The sequence below is a fragment of the Apteryx mantelli genome, chromosome 26 (genome assembly GCF_036417845.1).
Source record: "Apteryx mantelli isolate bAptMan1 chromosome 26, bAptMan1.hap1, whole genome shotgun sequence".
NCBI classification, from domain to species: domain Eukaryota; kingdom Metazoa; phylum Chordata; class Aves; order Apterygiformes; family Apterygidae; genus Apteryx; species Apteryx mantelli.
In genome coordinates this window covers 292967-311316 of record NC_090003.1, presented here as the reverse complement: position 1 = coordinate 311316, position 18350 = coordinate 292967, and the positions used below count along the sequence as shown (strand labels likewise).

General features: G+C 40.1%; 1 protein-coding gene across 1 annotated transcript in view; it reads left to right on the top strand.

The window, feature by feature from the left end:
* CAMTA1 (calmodulin binding transcription activator 1) overlaps window positions 1–18350 on the top strand; it is a 467604-nt gene that overhangs the window by 379626 nt on the left and 69628 nt on the right. The window contains exon 6 of the mRNA XM_067311008.1: window positions 5791–5944. Coding sequence (XP_067167109.1) covers window positions 5791–5944 — 154 coding nt within the window. The remainder of the gene's footprint in view (window positions 1–5790; window positions 5945–18350) is intronic.

Sequence of the window (18350 nt, the reverse complement as noted above, 5' to 3'; positions counted from 1 at the left end):
GGGCTGCTCTCAAGCCCCCACCTAACAGTTCCTGTGAAGTGTTTTGGGTTGTTAGAAGGCTCTGGGCTGCTGGCAGAGCTGCAGGGGAGTGGCATGCTCAGGAGGGTGGCTCCCAGCACCCTGAAGCGGTATTTAGTGAAGGGTCCATGACTGTACCCTGGTGGGACAATGACTGCAAGCAATGATGCTCTAGGAAGATGTTGCTCCACAGTGACTTACCATGAGGCTGAGTGGCACCTCTTGTTTGCAAAGCTGAGAGACAAGATCTGGTGTTGGTGATTGTCCTGCTTTGAGTGGGAGGTTGTAATGGAGACCTGCAGAGGCCTTTCCCAACCAACACTTTTGGAAACCCATGCTTAGGCAAGCACCCTAGTGCCTCATCCCTTCTTTACACTGTAGCCTATTGAGAGCTTCTAGGCTGTAGTTTGATTTTTGATATATGAATGACAGCAGAGTGGGGCAGTCCCTGAGAATAATCTAATCTCACGCTGACCAGGGAAGACAGCAGAATTACATTTGTGCAAAACCAGACCCAGTAAGACTAGAACCAAGTCCATAGGTACAAGATGATGATTCATTTTTAGTTAGTGTCATAGCCAAAAAAGATCCCCCAATAGGATGTATGTCCATCTATTGCATTTATACTCCAGCCAGAGAGACATTTCAGGTCATTTGTCACTTAGCTGGTGTGGTTAGTTACATGACCACCACAGCAATACATCTGAGAATCAGTGACACAGATGTAACCTTCATGTTTAGCAGACAGAACAAATCTCAATAACTAGCAAATGCCTAGGAAAACTCATAAAACTTCCCTGAAAAGTGCGTAAACTTGCCATCTAGTGATTTGTGACAGAAGTTCTGAAGTGTTCAAAATAACTGTAAATCCTGAAATCAGCAGGCAATTGTGCAGCAGTTCATTAAAATGCTATGCACAGCTTCATAGTCTGATATGCTTGAACTTAGTGGTTATAGGGAACAGTTACTAGTGCCCATCTAAATAAACCTCCTCTGCTGTCATTCAGTGGGGCAGAGGCTAGAGAACAGAATGTACACTGTCTTACTAGATTTAGAAAAGATCCCCAAAATACTGGTGAATGTGTCTTATCATCATAGCATTTCCTGAGCTCCCTCAGAAGCCCTTCTGCCTAAAAACGAGTGCCATTTTTCTGAGGACAGCCTTGCCGGAGCTACTGTTGTAGGTTCCCTGAGAACGCTTGCCTTTCACATGCTTTCCAATAAACTGTGAATCTGCAATTCTGATAGCTGTGGCAGTAGCTCATGTGGCTCCCTCCCAGGGCTTCAGTACACTCTGCTGGACCCCTCTCATCTTTTGATCTTTCTGATTTTGCTGGTACTTGCTGCTTTAATGAAGGTGAGCATTATAGAGAAGCAGCATTGGCAAGCTGTGCAAAACCTTATCACACATGACCCTCTCCCAACAGCATGACTTGTGTCTGATTCTTGAATTAACGGATGTGCTAATAGATACATAAAAATATATATATATATTTGCTTACAAACATGATCTATCATATACCAGCTGATAAGCTGGCAGGAAATACGCTGTCAGTATACAGCTGGTGTCTGAGAGTGATGGGTGTTGGAACATCTCAACTGCTTGAGTCAGCTCCCTTTGAAATCAATGGGAGTTTTGCCATTGGACTCAGTGGAGCCAGAGTTAGGCTGTGATTGACTGCATACTAAAACCCCTTTACAGAAAGAGGTATAGAAAATAGGGACAGCTATGATAAATGCTACAAAGTTCTTTTTGAGCAGAGCTCTACAGAGGAGGGTTTTTGTAAAGATTTTCAGGATTTAAAATTTTCTACTCAGGAAATGTTGAAACAAGAACAAATGAGCCTGTTTTTCATCCAGAATGAAATTCCAGCTAAATCAAAACAATTACATGAAGTACGTCACTTCTGAAAGACCTGTGTATGCCCATGCCAGTTCTTGAACTTGATCTGAGACAACATAGCACAAGGGAGTCAGCTACAGAGGTTGTCACTGGTTCACATTTAGTACAGATCTTTCATGTCTTGAAGTCATTTTTGCTTTATGAATTGCACTGGTGGTCTGAGTTCTAAGAATATTGAAGAGAGGCTCTCTCTGCAGTGAGGCAGTTCAGGAATCTTGAAACGTCTTGTCCATCTGTCCTGTAAGGTTGTTTGGAATGTATTTGAGTAGAAGACTTGAAGGTAACAGAAAGACAAAAGCACAGAGTGAAACATCTGCAGAGAATGATCAAGAGGGAAATGGACAGCGTCACCCAGGTGAAATTCAGTGCAGGTAGGAACAAGATTAAAGGGACCTTGAAGAAATGATCTGAACTATTCATAGCTGTTATTTCTTACTGCTGTCAAAATCAAATTGCCTTTGCTAGGAAATTCAAGTTGTGTGAAAATAATTTAATTATACCTGAGGGTTTTTGAATGATCATTTCATGTTACAGCAGATTTGGGATAATAACGTGTACCTAGCATGGGCCAGTTGCATAGGGACAAATGGGAAGCTTGATTCAAAATGAAACTGTGAGTAATAAAAAGATGCATTTCCTGTTTCTGATTTACAGTTTCTCTGTGTACATAGACAAACATGGAGTTGGAGATAAGATATCATGCAACGTGTTAAGCAAAAAACAATAATCCAAGAATGCACTGAGTGTTCCAAACAGACTACTGAGGCTGTAGTTGTGCTGGATGCATTTCATACCTAATCTCTGAATGCAAGGTTTTCTGTCTAGGGCACTTCACAGATAAAAGCAGGAATAAAATAACTTTCTTTCCTGGCAAAACAATGTTTTAAATAGCATCAAATAATATTGATGTGTTATTATTTCTTACATTTTAAATTTTTTAGTCTTTCACATCTGTCTTGTTCTATAGGTCTCTATAAAGAAATAGTGATTCTGTGCTGAATTATGTCTCAGTTTTCCAAAACATACATGTTCTTAATTTGTATGAAACACAGTTTACTAGGTAGAGTGGCATTCCCAAGACTTGCCAGTCTGAGGTCAACTTTTAGATACAGACTTGCAGAACAAACCTATTGGTTTTGTATTTAATTTATGTACTTTTAACATGACCTATATAAACTCCAGTGCCAACCCACTCCTGAGGTCTGCTTACTTAAGCTGCAATGAAGTCAGAAAACCCAATCATCTGGACTTGCCTGGTGACAGTCAGGAAGGAACTATCAGGCTGTGAAACATTCAGACACAAGTATCTGAAATAAAGCAAGACGCATGCAGAACAACTGCCATGGTGCCTGCCAGTGACAGTGGTACCATGTCCTTGCTCTCTTCTTTAAAGCTTATGTTGAGAGTAAGAGGTGCCTTTCCATGAAATCTCACAAAGCATATTAGTTTTTATTACTTCATCATCTAAATCATTAATTAAGTTAAATTAGCTGATGGGGACTATTTGGATGTATAGGTAATCATTTTTATCATCAGAATCTTTTCTGAATTATACATGAGGAGAGTAATGTTTTAAAACTACCCTTCATCACTTGCCTATTTCTGAGCAGCTCCATCTGCTCATTTTGGAACTGGCTCAGGTGGCTGGTTAATTCCCCAGACACCCAGAGAGAGAGGTGCTGCTGGACCTCCCACCCCTATCAGGCCAAAACAAACCAACGCACACACACCCCAACATTCACACCTGCCTGGCTGTAACCTCCATTATCTTTAATGAGTAAAATAGGCCCAGGTTCCTTGGAAACTGGAAGACTGAAAGTAAAATGTAACGAGAGATGCTACCAAGACCTTACAATTGGTGAGGCATTTGATATCATTTTTGTATATTAATTCACAATGATTAAAAGCATACATCATAACAGCATTGATGTAGAGTAACAAAGAGCTTAGAATTTTCTTTGCTTTAGCACCTTCCAAAACTACTCTGAAAAAAAAATGTTAACAATTCCCTCTTAGGTTTCCTTGCCTCTTTCCTAAGCAATACAACTCTTCTGTAGCATAGGCTTCAAAAATCTGATACCGTAATCCAAAAAAGTCCTCACTGAAAATCTGCCACTTAAAATCTCCATTAATAGAGGAAAAAATGCAAGTTTCTGCTTGGCCTCCATTTCTTCCTGACTTTAATGAGAGCTTCTCCTCCAAACAGTGAGGGAAACCTCTGATCCCTGAAGCTGCTGAGTTCCAGCGTACAGATGGAGGGGGAGCATACTTTGTAGGGTTGCTCTATTATTAATGCTGGTTTTACATTGGCACCGTATGAAGGGATGGTTTTCAGCTGCCAGCACCATCTGGCCAAGGTGCTCTCAAGGAACTAGGAGACATGACTATTTGCCTTCTCATCTCTGGGATGTGCAGGATGCTCCCCAATGTTCAGCTGCGCACACAAGCTCTTGTGCTGTCGCCCCTGCAGTCAGCAAAGGTGAGCACTGTCCTGCTCCTGTGTGGGCATGGGAAGGAATGCTGTGGGCTCCTATTGCAGGCTAGTTTTGGGTGCAGCTGCAAAGGGCAGCTTAACTGGCCTTAATTTTGTGCCTTGCCCATCAGAAGTTACCTTCTGCTAAGGGTGTTTTCAAGGCGGTTTCATTAGACAAGTATCTCCTTGGCACAGGTGTCTATATGTAGCTCTAGTTCTCTGTGGCCTTCGTAAGAGTACTTCCATTAGCACAACTTTGCAAACAAATGATGGCTTGTGTTCCATCTCCCACTCAGAACTGGGCTCTAACAGCATTAATGAAACATTAGAGTTTTAATTACACCATTATCCTATTTATTTTTTATAAATAATTCCAAAGCAGTCATTACAGTTTGTGAACTTAGGAGTAAATGACTTAAGGGAAAGAAATCAAGTTCTCAATCTTGTTATTATCTATTGTACAGTCTCCCTGGCATGCTATTGGGAAACTAGCTGAGTTTTTTCTGTTGCTGTTGTTAAGATGATTCATTTACTTGCACAGTGGTAACATACTACTAAGCTTCCTACTTGAAACATCTGTGTCAGGGGGACAGCACTGCAGTGCGTCAAAGCAAACTTGCATTTCTTTTATTTTTCTCAACTCCCTTCAGAAGAAGGTGCATTGGGAAAGAGAGTGGAGCATTAAACAAACCTGCAGGAGTAAGTGCCTTGCAGTTGTTCCAAAATTTTTTTGCACGGGTTCTGCAAACAACACTGTTCCAATCCCAAGCTTCTGCAGCTTGCTGTTTTTGTCATAAAGTGGCAAAATCTTCAAAAGACAAGAAATTGTAGGGTTGTCTGGAAAGAACCTGTGCTTGGGTGTACCCTGTAGTACTGTTAGCTTCTTTGGCTCCTCCCTCTCTCTTTCTGCAAATGTACTGAGTGTGTGACTATTATTGATGTTCTCAGTCATTTCCGTATGTTCAAGATAGTCTTATGTGGACCAGAACTGATAAAAGCATTTGATCAAGCAGATCACGTATCCCTTAAGCCAGAGCAAATTATCTGGTGTTTGTTGTGACTGGCGTTTCAGGAGTCTTGCAAACATTGATGTCGTATGGGTTGAAAATGATTCACACTGAGCAAGCAAAGAGAACAGTGAGACTGCAAGCAACAGGCACTCAAGGAGGAGGAAGCTATTTTCAAACTCTGTCCTGTCTTGTCTTTTCCACCTTTTTTAAAGAATAGCTCTGATCTCAGAGAAATCTGGAATGTAATGGGATCTAATTATCACTCTTCCTGTCATAATTTTAATAATTTTAATAATTATAAAACAACAGAAGGAAGATAAATCCAGGCAGCACTGGGCAGGGGAGAGGTCCAACTACCTAACTTTTGTCCTCCGTTCTTCTTGTAGAACCCAGACATCGTGTTGGTGCATTACCTGAATGTACCTGCCATCGAGGACTGTGGAAAACCATGCGGCCCTATCTTGTGCTCAATAAACACTGACAAGAAAGAATGGGCAAAATGGACAAAAGAGGAACTCATTGGACAGCTCAAACCGATGTGTGAGTATCTGAAGGCTTTTTTGCTCTTTTGCTCTCTGTGGAGTTAGAGTGCAGTGTCTCTCCCTGCCACTGACCTTCCCTCCAAATGAGTCATTGGTCACCTTCAATCTCAATTTGCATCTGCATGCATTTTCTTTCTTCTCAATACTCAACACATCTAGGAGACGTCCTTTCTGTGTATCAGTCATCAGCTCTTTCCACTTACAGGTTTTTACTGAAAACCCATTTATGTAGTGTGTGAGAACTACCCAGACAGTCCCAGAAAAGATCATGTTAAGTTACCCTTTACACACTTTCTGCTAGGAATGTACCTGTTGTCTTGTATTTTCAAGCCCTGTTTGTAGGCACCTACTCACTTACTAAGAACATTTACAGTGCTAGCAGGTAGGTTTCCCCAAAGGCTACTCCATGTTCATGTTATAATATTGTCAGATCAGAATGCATTGCTGCTGTTTACCGAAGGACTCTGTAGAACTGAGTATCTTTTTTAATCAGCAAGGTGCCCATGCTGAGAAGCTTCTTTCAAGTGCAAACTGTCTAGGCAAAATTTCTATGAAAGTAAGAGAAATCTATGTCCTGTCCATTGTCTGCACAGCAAAATAGTGGAGTCAGATTCCTTGGTGATGCAGTTCTGTCAACTTTAGTGCAGTCACTCAAGTGACAAGCTCATCTCTTAATCAGTTGCCCAGCACCATTGGTCAGTTCAGTTTAGTTTAAAATTCCAGTTTGTTCTTGAAAACCAATTCTAGAACTCAGGTATATCTCCTCATCCTAGCTGAAAAAGCAATGGATATGATGTGTTTTCAGATGAGTATCATTTACCAATTTACCCATTTTTAAGTTCTCAACTTTTCAGCCTAAAGAGAAGGCTGCTTAGGTGTGCAGAATCATTAGGAAGTTCGCTCTGCAGACAGGCAGCTCTGTGGACCTCTTTGCATCTACTTTGAAGTAGAATATTTTCTACTAAAATTAGTAGTAGTAAAATTAGTAGTTAAAAGGTACTAGCCATCAAGGAGAGCCTGATGTGCTTTTAACATATCTTACAATTTACAATTTTTTGAGAACCAGTACTCCCTGAAGTTGAGAGCTTTAGCCTTTTTAATGTAGATTCAGAGTGAGGTTTTTTTCTAAACTGTAACTCTAACAATTAAGTTTGAGGTTGAACCGTAGTCTCTAGGCCCTTGAAGGCAAGCCTACTGGTCAGTATATTATTCTCTATGTGTACTAGTAGGTTCACTGGATGAATCTAATGATGGGACAGTGGAGTTAGCACTAGATGGGCTATATTCTGCAAAACTGAGTGGAGAACGACTTGCTGTACCTACAGGAAGCTCATCTTGATGAATTTATGGAAAGAAGTTTACTTTTCTCTGAAATAGAACATGGCAAAAATTTGCAGCCGAATGTCACAGTTAAAACTGTTGTGTTTGGCAAGGTTGCTGTACTGCATGAAGAAGGATGCCCTTTGAATAACAACACTTTTTTAAAAAGGAAGGGTTTTTTCCCCCTTGGCTTCAGAACCTTTCTAATACTGTTATAAAAACATTTAATTTGCAAAGATATTATTAGTACAGCAGTGACATTTAATACATGAATCAGGAGTATCTTAAGTAGCTTCAGGCAGCCAACACATTCTTGCCACTGTAAACACCAGTTTTTTTCCTACACTTAGCTTGTCTCAAACATTACCTCACATCTGTTGGAGCCAATCCCCATCACCTAGAAGTTACTTATCCCACCAAGATCTTACACTGCTCCTTACACAGATTTAGAACAACAAAGGTCCCATTCCAACAAGGGAGCCTACGCTCTTGTTCTGCATCACTGATAACCCTTATAAGTCAGCACAGAACTCTGCGCAAGCAGCTCGCATAGAAGGGATCAGTTCTGGTTGTTCTGTTTTAGTATCCATCCAGCTCTGACTTTCCTCTTCATTGCAGAGATCTAAGGAAAAGAATATGATACAGATACAGTTAGAACAGCAGTACTCCGCACCTGTATAAATAACTTAACCTTGCCATGCTAACATAGATCACGATATTTAATGTGGTTTTGCGATTATGGGTATTCCACAAATTGCCAGATATGAAGAGATGAGATCAGCAGGAGTCTCAGGGCAAAATGTTTGTCCTCCAGTACTTTCTGTTAGACTACGTGGGGATACTGCCCAAAATGCCAGCCGGTTCCTCACAGTGTTAAGCAGCTGTCACTTGAGAAGATTAAATTGTACATCCTCCCCAGAAGAATGTGTCCGAATATGTACATTAACGTCTTTTTGCAATCAAAGATAGAAATTAGGCATAATGTAGATCTGTAAGCAGGAGAAAATGAATTCAGCAGCCATAATACTGAATCTAGGTGCTAATATCTGAGTCAAAAAATACCAGGCCTGCCTTTCTCTCTCACCCCAACCCCCAGATGGATGCTGGTATCATGCCAGGCTTTCAGTAATTAGAGGGTCACAAGCATGATAAACATGAAGCACATTGCACTGATGCATCTCAGCTGTCAGTGAATGATCAGTCCCACAGTGACTGTAATATTATTAATTCTAAGTGTACTCCACTTCTTTGTTGCATCCTGAACTCTGCAGGTCATGCTGTTACTTGTTGCAGGGAGGGAAGCAGCCAGACTCTGGACATCTGTGCCAGAGCTTTGCAGCACCTCTGCACTGTCTACAAGAAGAGGTAGCAAGGAAAGGACTCATGGGAAGTCAACAGCCAGTGATACTCTCCCAAGTCAGTAGCCCTGCTGTGTCAGTCATCTAATGTACAGTTTCTACTTTCCCTTTAATTGTCCAAGAGACAGAAACATGGTGATTGATACCATTTTTATGTATTAATTCACAATGATCATTTAAGAAAACATCCCCCCCCCTTTTTTTTTTGCTCCCCCGTGTATTCCTTTTCCAAACAAAGTTGGAGGAGAGATCCCCAAGTAGAGGAGAGGGAGAAAATGACATGTTTGCTAGAAAAAAGAACCATATTATCCTGGGACTAATTATATTAGACAGAAATCTAAGATGTTCAAGGTATGGCTGAGACTGTACAAGTTCCTTAATATTAAACAGGAGAGAAAGTGGCAGCCTGTTAAAAAATCTGCAGTGCATCAAGAAAATTATGTGAAAACTACAATAAACTACCCATAAATTTAATAACACTTGGCTCTTTTATATCTCAGGAGGGAAGAGTGAAATTCTGCACAATTATTCAGACTATATATGCATGTGCACATCTCTGTTTATGGATACATATCGTGGAAAACACATACTTAGAAATGTAGCTAAAATAAAAGCTTTAGATTCTGATCAGACTTAGAAAACAAAGAGGACGTAACTAACCATGTTCAAGGAACACAGAGGAGCGCTGCTCGCCAAGAAGACATCAGATTTGATTCCAAAATGGGGTGTGCCATGAAATTCTGGAGCCAAACACATTAGTTTCATCACATTTTCACATTAATCACATTCTTTCAAAGACTTCATAGTTCAATTTCCTGATGTTTCCAAATTTCTCCACCCTAAAGCAGATTTGTCAATAACAATCAAAACGTTGTGCATAGTGTCATTGGTGAAGTGAGAGAATAATCTGTAGACAGTCACCTTTTTACCTGTTCCGTATCTTGATTCATCTAGTTTTATTCCTCTAAACTTTGAAGCTGTGTAAGGTTTTTGTTGTTTCTTTCATTTTCTTGCTTAGCAAGCAAACTGAAGCAAACAAGTTTGGAAGGGCTGGATATGCTGTTTGGCACCTCCAGCAGGATGATTCCTCCCTCCTTCAGAATTAGGAGACAGGTGTTCCTTGTCTTAAAATTATAACCATGCATCAGGTAGGACTGGAACATGCTATAAAGCATCACTAAAAGCATTCTGTTGCTGATGACAGACCTGTGATAATCTTACTGACAGCAGTGTCCTAACCGGTTATCTGAATCATTATGTGTTTATGAATGGAACCTTTCAGGACATTTGTGCAAAACCAAAAGTGATAATTTATGAAAATCCTGGGAGAACTTTGTTAGAGACACCTGTAAGTTATTCAGTAAGCTGGATATGGAGAATGGGCCCTAGCCTGACATTGCCTTCAATTTTTTTCCCTCTCGTGCGCCATTATATTCTTGCTTTGAGGTTTCTCTGAACTGATGTCCTTAGAGGCATTTGGTGGTGAAAGCAAAATGCAGTGGCAGAATCCAACACAGCAGAATTCTGTATATACACTCGGTGTGATCCACAAAGTGTGGGCCAGCTCATGTTGAGGGTTTCTCCAAATCATCCCCTTTTGGCTTTCTCATCTCTCAGCTGGTCAAGTGTGAGTTGCAAGTTCACAGCTGGTGTTACGTTGCAATACTTGTTTCAGGTCCACTATAATTTAGAACTATCTTTCTTTCTGAAAGAAAGCTTTTTTTCATTCCTTTACTGCCTGGAAACTTAATGGTCCTGCTCATGCTGCCTGCACCCAGCCACAGCTAGGGAATCTGAAGGTTTCATATGGCACCAGTCAAACTTAAGACCGTTGAGCATCAGAAATTCTTGTTTCACCTGAATTGCCTGTCCCTGAAGGCACCAATTCTCCCTGTTCCACATGTGTAAATGAAACAATCTGAGGCTTTTGGAGGTGACCTGAAACTGCATCACTGTGTTCTCACAACTGGAGAGGGAATTAAACACTAGTAGCCCAGTATGATTTTTAAATAGCAGTAGGCAGCATGAATATGGTCTGAAGACTTGACTCTTTTTTTAAAATCTTGACTTAAATTTATATTAAATTTTAGTAATTGTTTTTAAGGCTTTTGTATTGAATCGTAAAAGAATAACTCTACAAAAATGCTATATGGAATGATTTTTAACATTCTCTAACTCAGAGGTAGGAAGTGACTCCCAATGCAAACTGAAGGTTGCCAGCATAGTTTCAACTGACTTCAACGTAAGAATTAACTTAGGTTCTTTCAAAGAGTTTGGGTTTTAGTAATGCAGATGTCCAGTTTTGTTGGAATAATATTTACTTGTTAATATAATTGACTCTATTTTAATAAAAAGCAGAATACAATACTAGATACTAGATGGATTCTTATATCCACTACTCTTACCTTTGAATAACTTCCATTCACGTAAGCTTAATAGCCAATATCTGCCACCTGCTTGATTTCTCATTTTCTCACCAAGACATACCTCAGCCTTTTCATTGCTCCAAGTACATGGCTCTAAACATCAGTCACATGAGAGAAGTGCACCATTCCTTTCCCTCTTACTCATGTCCTTGGGGGAGTAGAGGCCATAGCACAGGGTTGCAGCCAGGGAGAGGCAAATACACCCCAGTCTCTAAGCAGCCCTGTGATTTCCTTTTTGTTCCTCCGCCTCAAAAGCCAAATGCAGCTGGGCAGCAGGCTGATAGCTGCTATTGTCACCAGGGGTCCAAGAGCTGGCAAAAAACTGTGTTGCTGCACTGGGAGCAAGTGAGTTGCCAGTACCGCATCAGGAGACTAAGAAATGGGCCAGTAAGCAAGTCTTTTGCAAAAAAAATAGTCTTTGCAGGTTTGCCAGGGCAAACGTGTGCACTGGAGTGTTTTACCTTGGAAACACAAACATTAAAAGAGCTGTGTACAGATACGTGAGTGCCATGTCTATTGAAGCTGAGTTCCATGTTTGTTGAAGCCAAGACAAAAGAAACTTGTATAGAGAGTGAAAATTGATTAAATCTGTGGTGTTCTTTATTTCCCCAGAGGAACTTATTCCCATGTCTACATGGGCTGCTCCTTAGGGAAATGTGCTTTCCATCAAAGATGAGTTTTACATACTGTAGAAAGTTCCACTCTGCCAAAAGAAGAAAATTAGCAGCGACTTTTCACCTGGCGCTTTGGGCAGTCTTTCAACAACCATTTGGAGATACTGCAGTGAAATAATCCTGATGTACGAACTTGAGTTTGTACAGTAATGAAATATTACCTTAAGGAAAACTAAATCAAATTATTTCCTGTTCCCCCCACCAAAGTTGCATGTTAAACCAAATACAGTAATTATAGAGCCTTTCTGAGGATTCATAGGCATGCTAGCATTTATTTCCAGTTCTTCTGCAGTATTTGTCTCTCTTCTTAACATTTGGCTGAAATACCTATCAGATTCAATACTAAAGCATATACTAAGGTGATTCTTTTCTTTTCCCAGCAGTTCCACCCAAGATGTTAAAAAAAATTGTGCACTTGATTATGATGGCTGTGCTCTGACCACCCATCAATACATATGACAAATTTGTGGAGATATATCGAGAGTAGTGTCAAGATACAGACAGGCCTGATGAATGTATCACTCTTGTCTATCCTCAGTGGAAGATCTAGAAGCTCAGCACTTTCCTGTGCACCATATTTATGAAAAATTTTTTCCCCCAAATATTCTCCAGCAAGATTTTGCTAAAAAAACTTTTAAGAAAGATATGCATTAACCACTAAAAATTATGCTAAAAGAAGTGTCAAAATTAAAATTCATTAAAGCATTATCGTATGTATCTCATTTGGCAATTCAGGTAGTTCCCTCCTCCTCCCTGGGACTTCCTAGAAACTGCAGCCCATAAGCAGCATATAATCATGGTAGAAGTATTCTTCTTCTTCTCTCTTAATTATTCAGGACAAAGACCAAAATATCTAATATTAGAGTATTAGGGGTTTGGAGGTTTTATATCTGGACTATAATCTTGGTGATTATAGAATATCAAGAAATAAAACCAACAAAGACTCTCATTTCACATCAAAGTTAGATTTTCATTTTCTTATCAGTTAGTGCCACCTGGTGGTCAGTGACAAAGTTTTCTGCCGCTGACATGACTTTTCTGGTGCTAGAAATGGGTATTAGCCAGCTGTGTCTTGCCTGGAGGCAAGGATGGTCCTCATCCACGCTCTTGTGGCCAGCCCACCAGGGTCACTTCCCTGAGACTTCATGCTGGTGAGGGAAACATGGTCCTATTCCCAACTGATTGGAGTAGATGCAAAATAACAGAAAGGATGAGAACTAAATGATCCAGAAGCTAAGATGAGATCACTTCGTAAGGTGGAAAGATGGGCCATCCTTCAAAGTTTTCTCTTTCATCTCCAGTGAGAGTAAGACCATAATCTTGTCTACAATGAGCATTAACCATGGAGGTCAGATCTTGAATGGTTCCACTGGTATGTTGTGATACTGTTTTTTATCATAGAAGGAGACTTTTAAAATATTTAAGCATTTTTTCTGCTGTTGTGGCACCTGTCACAGTCCATGCATGCTATTGCAGCCTTGGGAACAGCTCTCTTGCTTCTTACACAGTCAGCTCAGATGCTGTCAGTCTCGGTCTAAGGCTGGGAGATGCAGTCCTTGCTCTCTCCAGGACTAAGAGTGCCGGATCTGATCCATCATGCATAATATGACCTGTGAATACTGGGGCATGATGGCGCCCATGAGTATAGAAAACACCATAAAATGTAGCTTGATGAGCTGTTTGAGACTGCTGGACAGAAGTTAGGGCAGAGGATAGTGAGAACGGATAGTAAGTATCCAGTGACTATAAGAAGTGATTGCACAGAAACAGTGGCAGGCAGCTGGGCTGTCAGCGCAAGCCATTGGTATTTCTGTAGCATTCATCATTAGCTCCAGTGAGTCTAATGGCATGAAGTGAAACAAGTCAGCTTTGTGTTGGATTATATCAGTGGGAGCTTGGGGCTTCTGACAGGTCATGCACTTCCCAGAGCAGTGGGCTTTGCTGTAGGGAACAGAGTTTCATGAAAAATGTATTTTAAACAGAAGCCTAGAAAAGAGATGGGGAGACATACAACTGTCTGAAATACAGATGCTCTATAGCCTGTTGTATCTCTTAGAAGTGCATAGTAAAACATCTGGTACAATTCATGAGAAGCCAAAGTATCTAAATCCTCTTGACTCAATTTCCCCACAGCAAATCATTTTCATCTGGGTCCCCAATGAACTATAATACCACATTTATCACCCTTCCAAATGCTAGTCTGCCATTCTCTGAAAGATGTCCTTGAACTGTATGTCTGAGAAGCAGATAGAAAAGTTAACTCACTGTTAGTAGAAACACAGTTTGGCTGGCAGTGAAATACTGTGTGCGTAGTTAAAGCTGTATTCATTTCTTGTGAGCTGTGACAAGTGTAGGAGCATTCATTCTGTCCCTGCCAATTGAGCTTTAGATACTAGCTAAATTGAAATACAATGAGAGCCAAGCACCTTTACACTTTTATTACGCTGCATACAATTCCAGAACTCAATAACGGGGCCATTTAGCAAATCAGATAAGAAATTCTGAGTATCACAGAAGGGAATGGCCCAGTGATAACAACTTTGTCCTGATTAACATTGTCAGAGGCAAGAATTCTTAGTGAGATCTGCTTTTTATTATAAACGAGTAACTTGTAGATTGCTATGAGAATAATCTAAGGGAGTTAGTTTCAGCACTATTCTTTCATGTGTGAGCAGCCTTGAACTTCAGGTGGTTATACGTAAAAATTGCTTTAGCTGTAAATAAAAGTTGCAAAAGTCTCACTTTGAGTTTCATATTCCATGAATATAAGCAACATTCTGCTGGTCCTTTCTAAATATAATCTAACTATATTTAGTTCCTACTTGCTGTTAAGTATCCAGTTGCAATTACATCTGAGCAATTTTTCAAGGAAGGGTTTCATTTTGAAAGAAAGACTTCTCTTTAAAGATTGACTAAGAGTGAAGCTACTGTACAAGTCCTTTCAAAGACATTAAAATTCCATAAGTAACGTTAAGAAACGGCAAATTTGCAAGGTGAGTCTTCCTTGCCTGTATTACCAGCAATGAGATTCAGGAATCAGAATCAGAATTCAGTCTTCATAATCAATAAATAATGAAAGTGGAGGTTGGAAAATGAAAATTGAATTGTATGTGGTGTCTGGATATGAAAGGATAAATCTAATGAAAATTTCCTCATTGAACTGAGAAATCAGAGCAAGGCCTTTATTTCTGTCAACAAGAACACAGTGAAAATTCAAAGGACAAGGCTGCCATTTCCAATTGACAGTCTCCATGGAAACAACCTTCTAGTGTCAACAATTTGTGGAGTGGGATCTTGGAAGCAAAATGGACTTTCATTCTCATTAGCAGGGAGGCAGGAAAAAGTTTTCCTACTTACCCTAAGATCAGCAGTTGAAGGATTTTTTTAAACATTCTATATCAGATAAGAGTGGCTGCAGGTAGGACTCTTAGGTAAGGGTTCACCACCCTTACATGGGTGGTTAACCATGGGTGGACCCATGGAATGGGTGGACCATTCCAGATGTGTCATGAGGGAGAAGCAAACAGAAATCTGACCTCAATTATTCCAAATATTCCACCTTTGTCAGTGTTTGGTTATCTGTTTCATGCCGGAAATGTCATCACTGATGTTCAAAATCGAAGGCAGGCCCATACCTGTCAAAAAGGGGCAAAGGAGCAGCAGGTAAGGTAGAGGGAAAACTGGTTCAAGGAATGTCTTCATTATATCTGTATCCTGTATGGGTGTATAAGGGATACAGACGAGCAAGAGCTTTTGAGTGGAAACAGGAAGTATGAAATTGATGAAGTGGCAAAGAGGAACCGCTACAGCATTCAGAAAGGGTGAAGTGATCAGATTAAGATGTGAGAAGGTATTTTAGGGACACGTGTTGCTCAGGGTGGAGGAAACAGCAGAGAGGGAAATGGTCAGGCTTTTAACCATTGAGACAAAGAGAAGAAATATGTGGGTTTTCCATCTAGTGTGAAGATGAGACAGTAAGGTAGGTTAGAGATGATGGGGAGGAGGAGGATATCTGGAAGACTGAAGGGTTGTAGATCTGGTAATTTTAGAGGACTGAGTATTGTAATTGGTGGCACTTCCACCAGCCTTAGAAGAAGGCAGAAATAGCCAGAGTATTAGAATAAATCTAGACAATCACATTTTTCTGTGCTTAAGTTTCTTTTGGCTTCTAAGTTTCCGTCCTGCCAGTAATCTAGATGATTTTTCCTTCCTTTGCTAAAGATGGTCAAAGAAAGTCCGGGCAGTACTAATGAATGGGGAGCCAATGGATCAATACGGGAAGGTCATTTTGATTCTCTTTTCTTCATAAGAGAAGAAAGGAGCGAGCCCCCTTTCTGACAAAAAAGGGTTGGAGGCATATCTGCTAGGAGTAGCATTTGCAATCTGAGTTACAGACCTTCTTTCAGCCTCAGTTCTTTTCCTTAAATGCCCAGGAAAATGACAGTAACTTTCCCCGGCTCAGCTGCATCACTTCCGCAGGCTCTTCCTGCACTGTGCAGAGGTTGTGTGGCAAGGGATATGTCACCAATGAAAGGCAGCAGCTTTTAGACCTGTTCGTGGTAGCACTGCTTGGAAAGGGAAGTGTTGGAGCAGTTCTCAACTTTCACTTAAATTATAAGGAAATATACAAGGAATTTGAACAGCAACTAAAAATACTTCCCAGAATGTCTGCTAACCTTCAACCTTTTTTTCCTTCTTTTGTGTTTCTACTTTATGACTTTATGTTTAATCAAATGCACTTCTACAGTGGTTTCACCTTTCAAACCTTTAAGAAAGGGGAGGAGTGTGTGTGTGTGTGCACGTGCTTTTTATCAACCTTCCTTTCATAATGAAATAACCCGATAGAAATCTGCTTTCCTGCTGATTCATTATGTGTCAAGAAGCTATGTGTGACATGTTAAAAGCCATCTTGATAGTATTTGGTATTCAGTACTAACAACTCACCAACTCACAGGAGTTTTTCTTTAAAAGGGGGAGGGAGAAAATCTGCACATTGGAGTGGATAATTTGCATTAAGCATCCAGACTTCTTTCTTTTTTTTTTTCTTTTTTTTTTTTTTTGCAATCTGTCACCCTTCACTGACTTTTTATTTTATAACCTTCACAATATACAGGGACCATAAGCTCTAAAAAAAAGCTCACACCACATGGGCAGAAGCTGGAGTTGGAACCTTTTTTGATCAGCCAGAGCAAGGTTAGAGGAGGAACTTTCCTGAGCAGAGCCACCTGTTCATGGACTTCGTGGACTTGAAACTCCATTGATGCCTTGAAATGCCAAAGATTAGAACATACAGTCAGCAAGATCAGTAAGAAATGTGTTCCCAAGACAGGTGTTGCTTCTGGCTGTGACAGTATAAAGACCATGAAAAAGCCGAAGTAGAGGATAGGGTGTTCCCAAGAAAACTCAAGTGTTTGGAGACCTGATTTGTGAATGCTACAGATATGTTCAGGAAAATCAAAAGTTTTGGCTTCCACCTACTTCTTGCAATAGGTCCAAGATGGGAGTTCATTATAATGGAAGGACCTGAAAATAATACAGAGAGTACTGTGTGTATCCAGCTATAAAGCTGTCTGTTCTTTCTTACCTTCCAGCTCACAGCTTGATTCAGGCTTAAGAAGAATCAACATGTATGCATAAACCATGAGACATGATTCACCTATCAGACTTGCCCCCTATAATACTCTGCTCATCACTGGATTTAGCAGCAGTAGGGAACAAACTATGACATACTGCTCTAAAATAATCTTTCTATACATAGTAGTAATTCAGAGCTCACTTCTACAGCAAAGCATTTCTGAAGTTACCAAAAATAACTTAATGGAAAGTTTCATAGTAATAATTATAGCTCAGTAACTTTTTATAGCATAGCAGAAAAGTTCCAAACATTTTGCTGCATTTTATTTCATTTCCATTTTGCTTTTTGCAAGACTGTTATTTGAACATTACTTTTAGAGCATAACATCAAATGTGACAGGATTATGTCATAGAATAATACTATGAATGTGAGTAGAGTTACTGAAGCAGGAAGCATGTATAAACTTAAACTTATACCTAATAATAGATATTGAGTGTTAAAAAGGAATTCAAAATTGTGAACATACTACAAAGCAAAATCTGTGGGGTACATTACCAATAAATGTGGTTGTCAAATAAGCATAGAGGGACTCATTACTAAACCAAATGCAAAACATTAAATAGTGGTATGAGGGAAAATGCTTACAAATCTTATTTACAATATTTCTGTGACTTGTTCAGCCCAGCAAATAGAAATAAAAAATTCTGGAGCATAAAACTAGACAAGGGTGCTGCCCTCCCAAGCAAAGTAACATCAGTGGGTAATGAGGAAATGGAGCAACGGGTGAAGGGAGGCATGCGAGAAAACTGCTTAGCAGACTAGAACCAGGAAACCTCCTCCACTGCCTGGTTATGATGTATTAAATAAGTGTCAAAGACCAGAATAGGGCTTTCATACAATAGCTGCTCGTGACACCTTGTTATGATACTTGCCTCTTTGACAATGGCCAACAGCTATCATGAATATGCCCTCATTTTCTTCTAATATTCTTACGTGAAGCAGTTTGCAGCTTGTTCGTTGAGAGTTTGCAGATGCTTCTGAATATACAGTG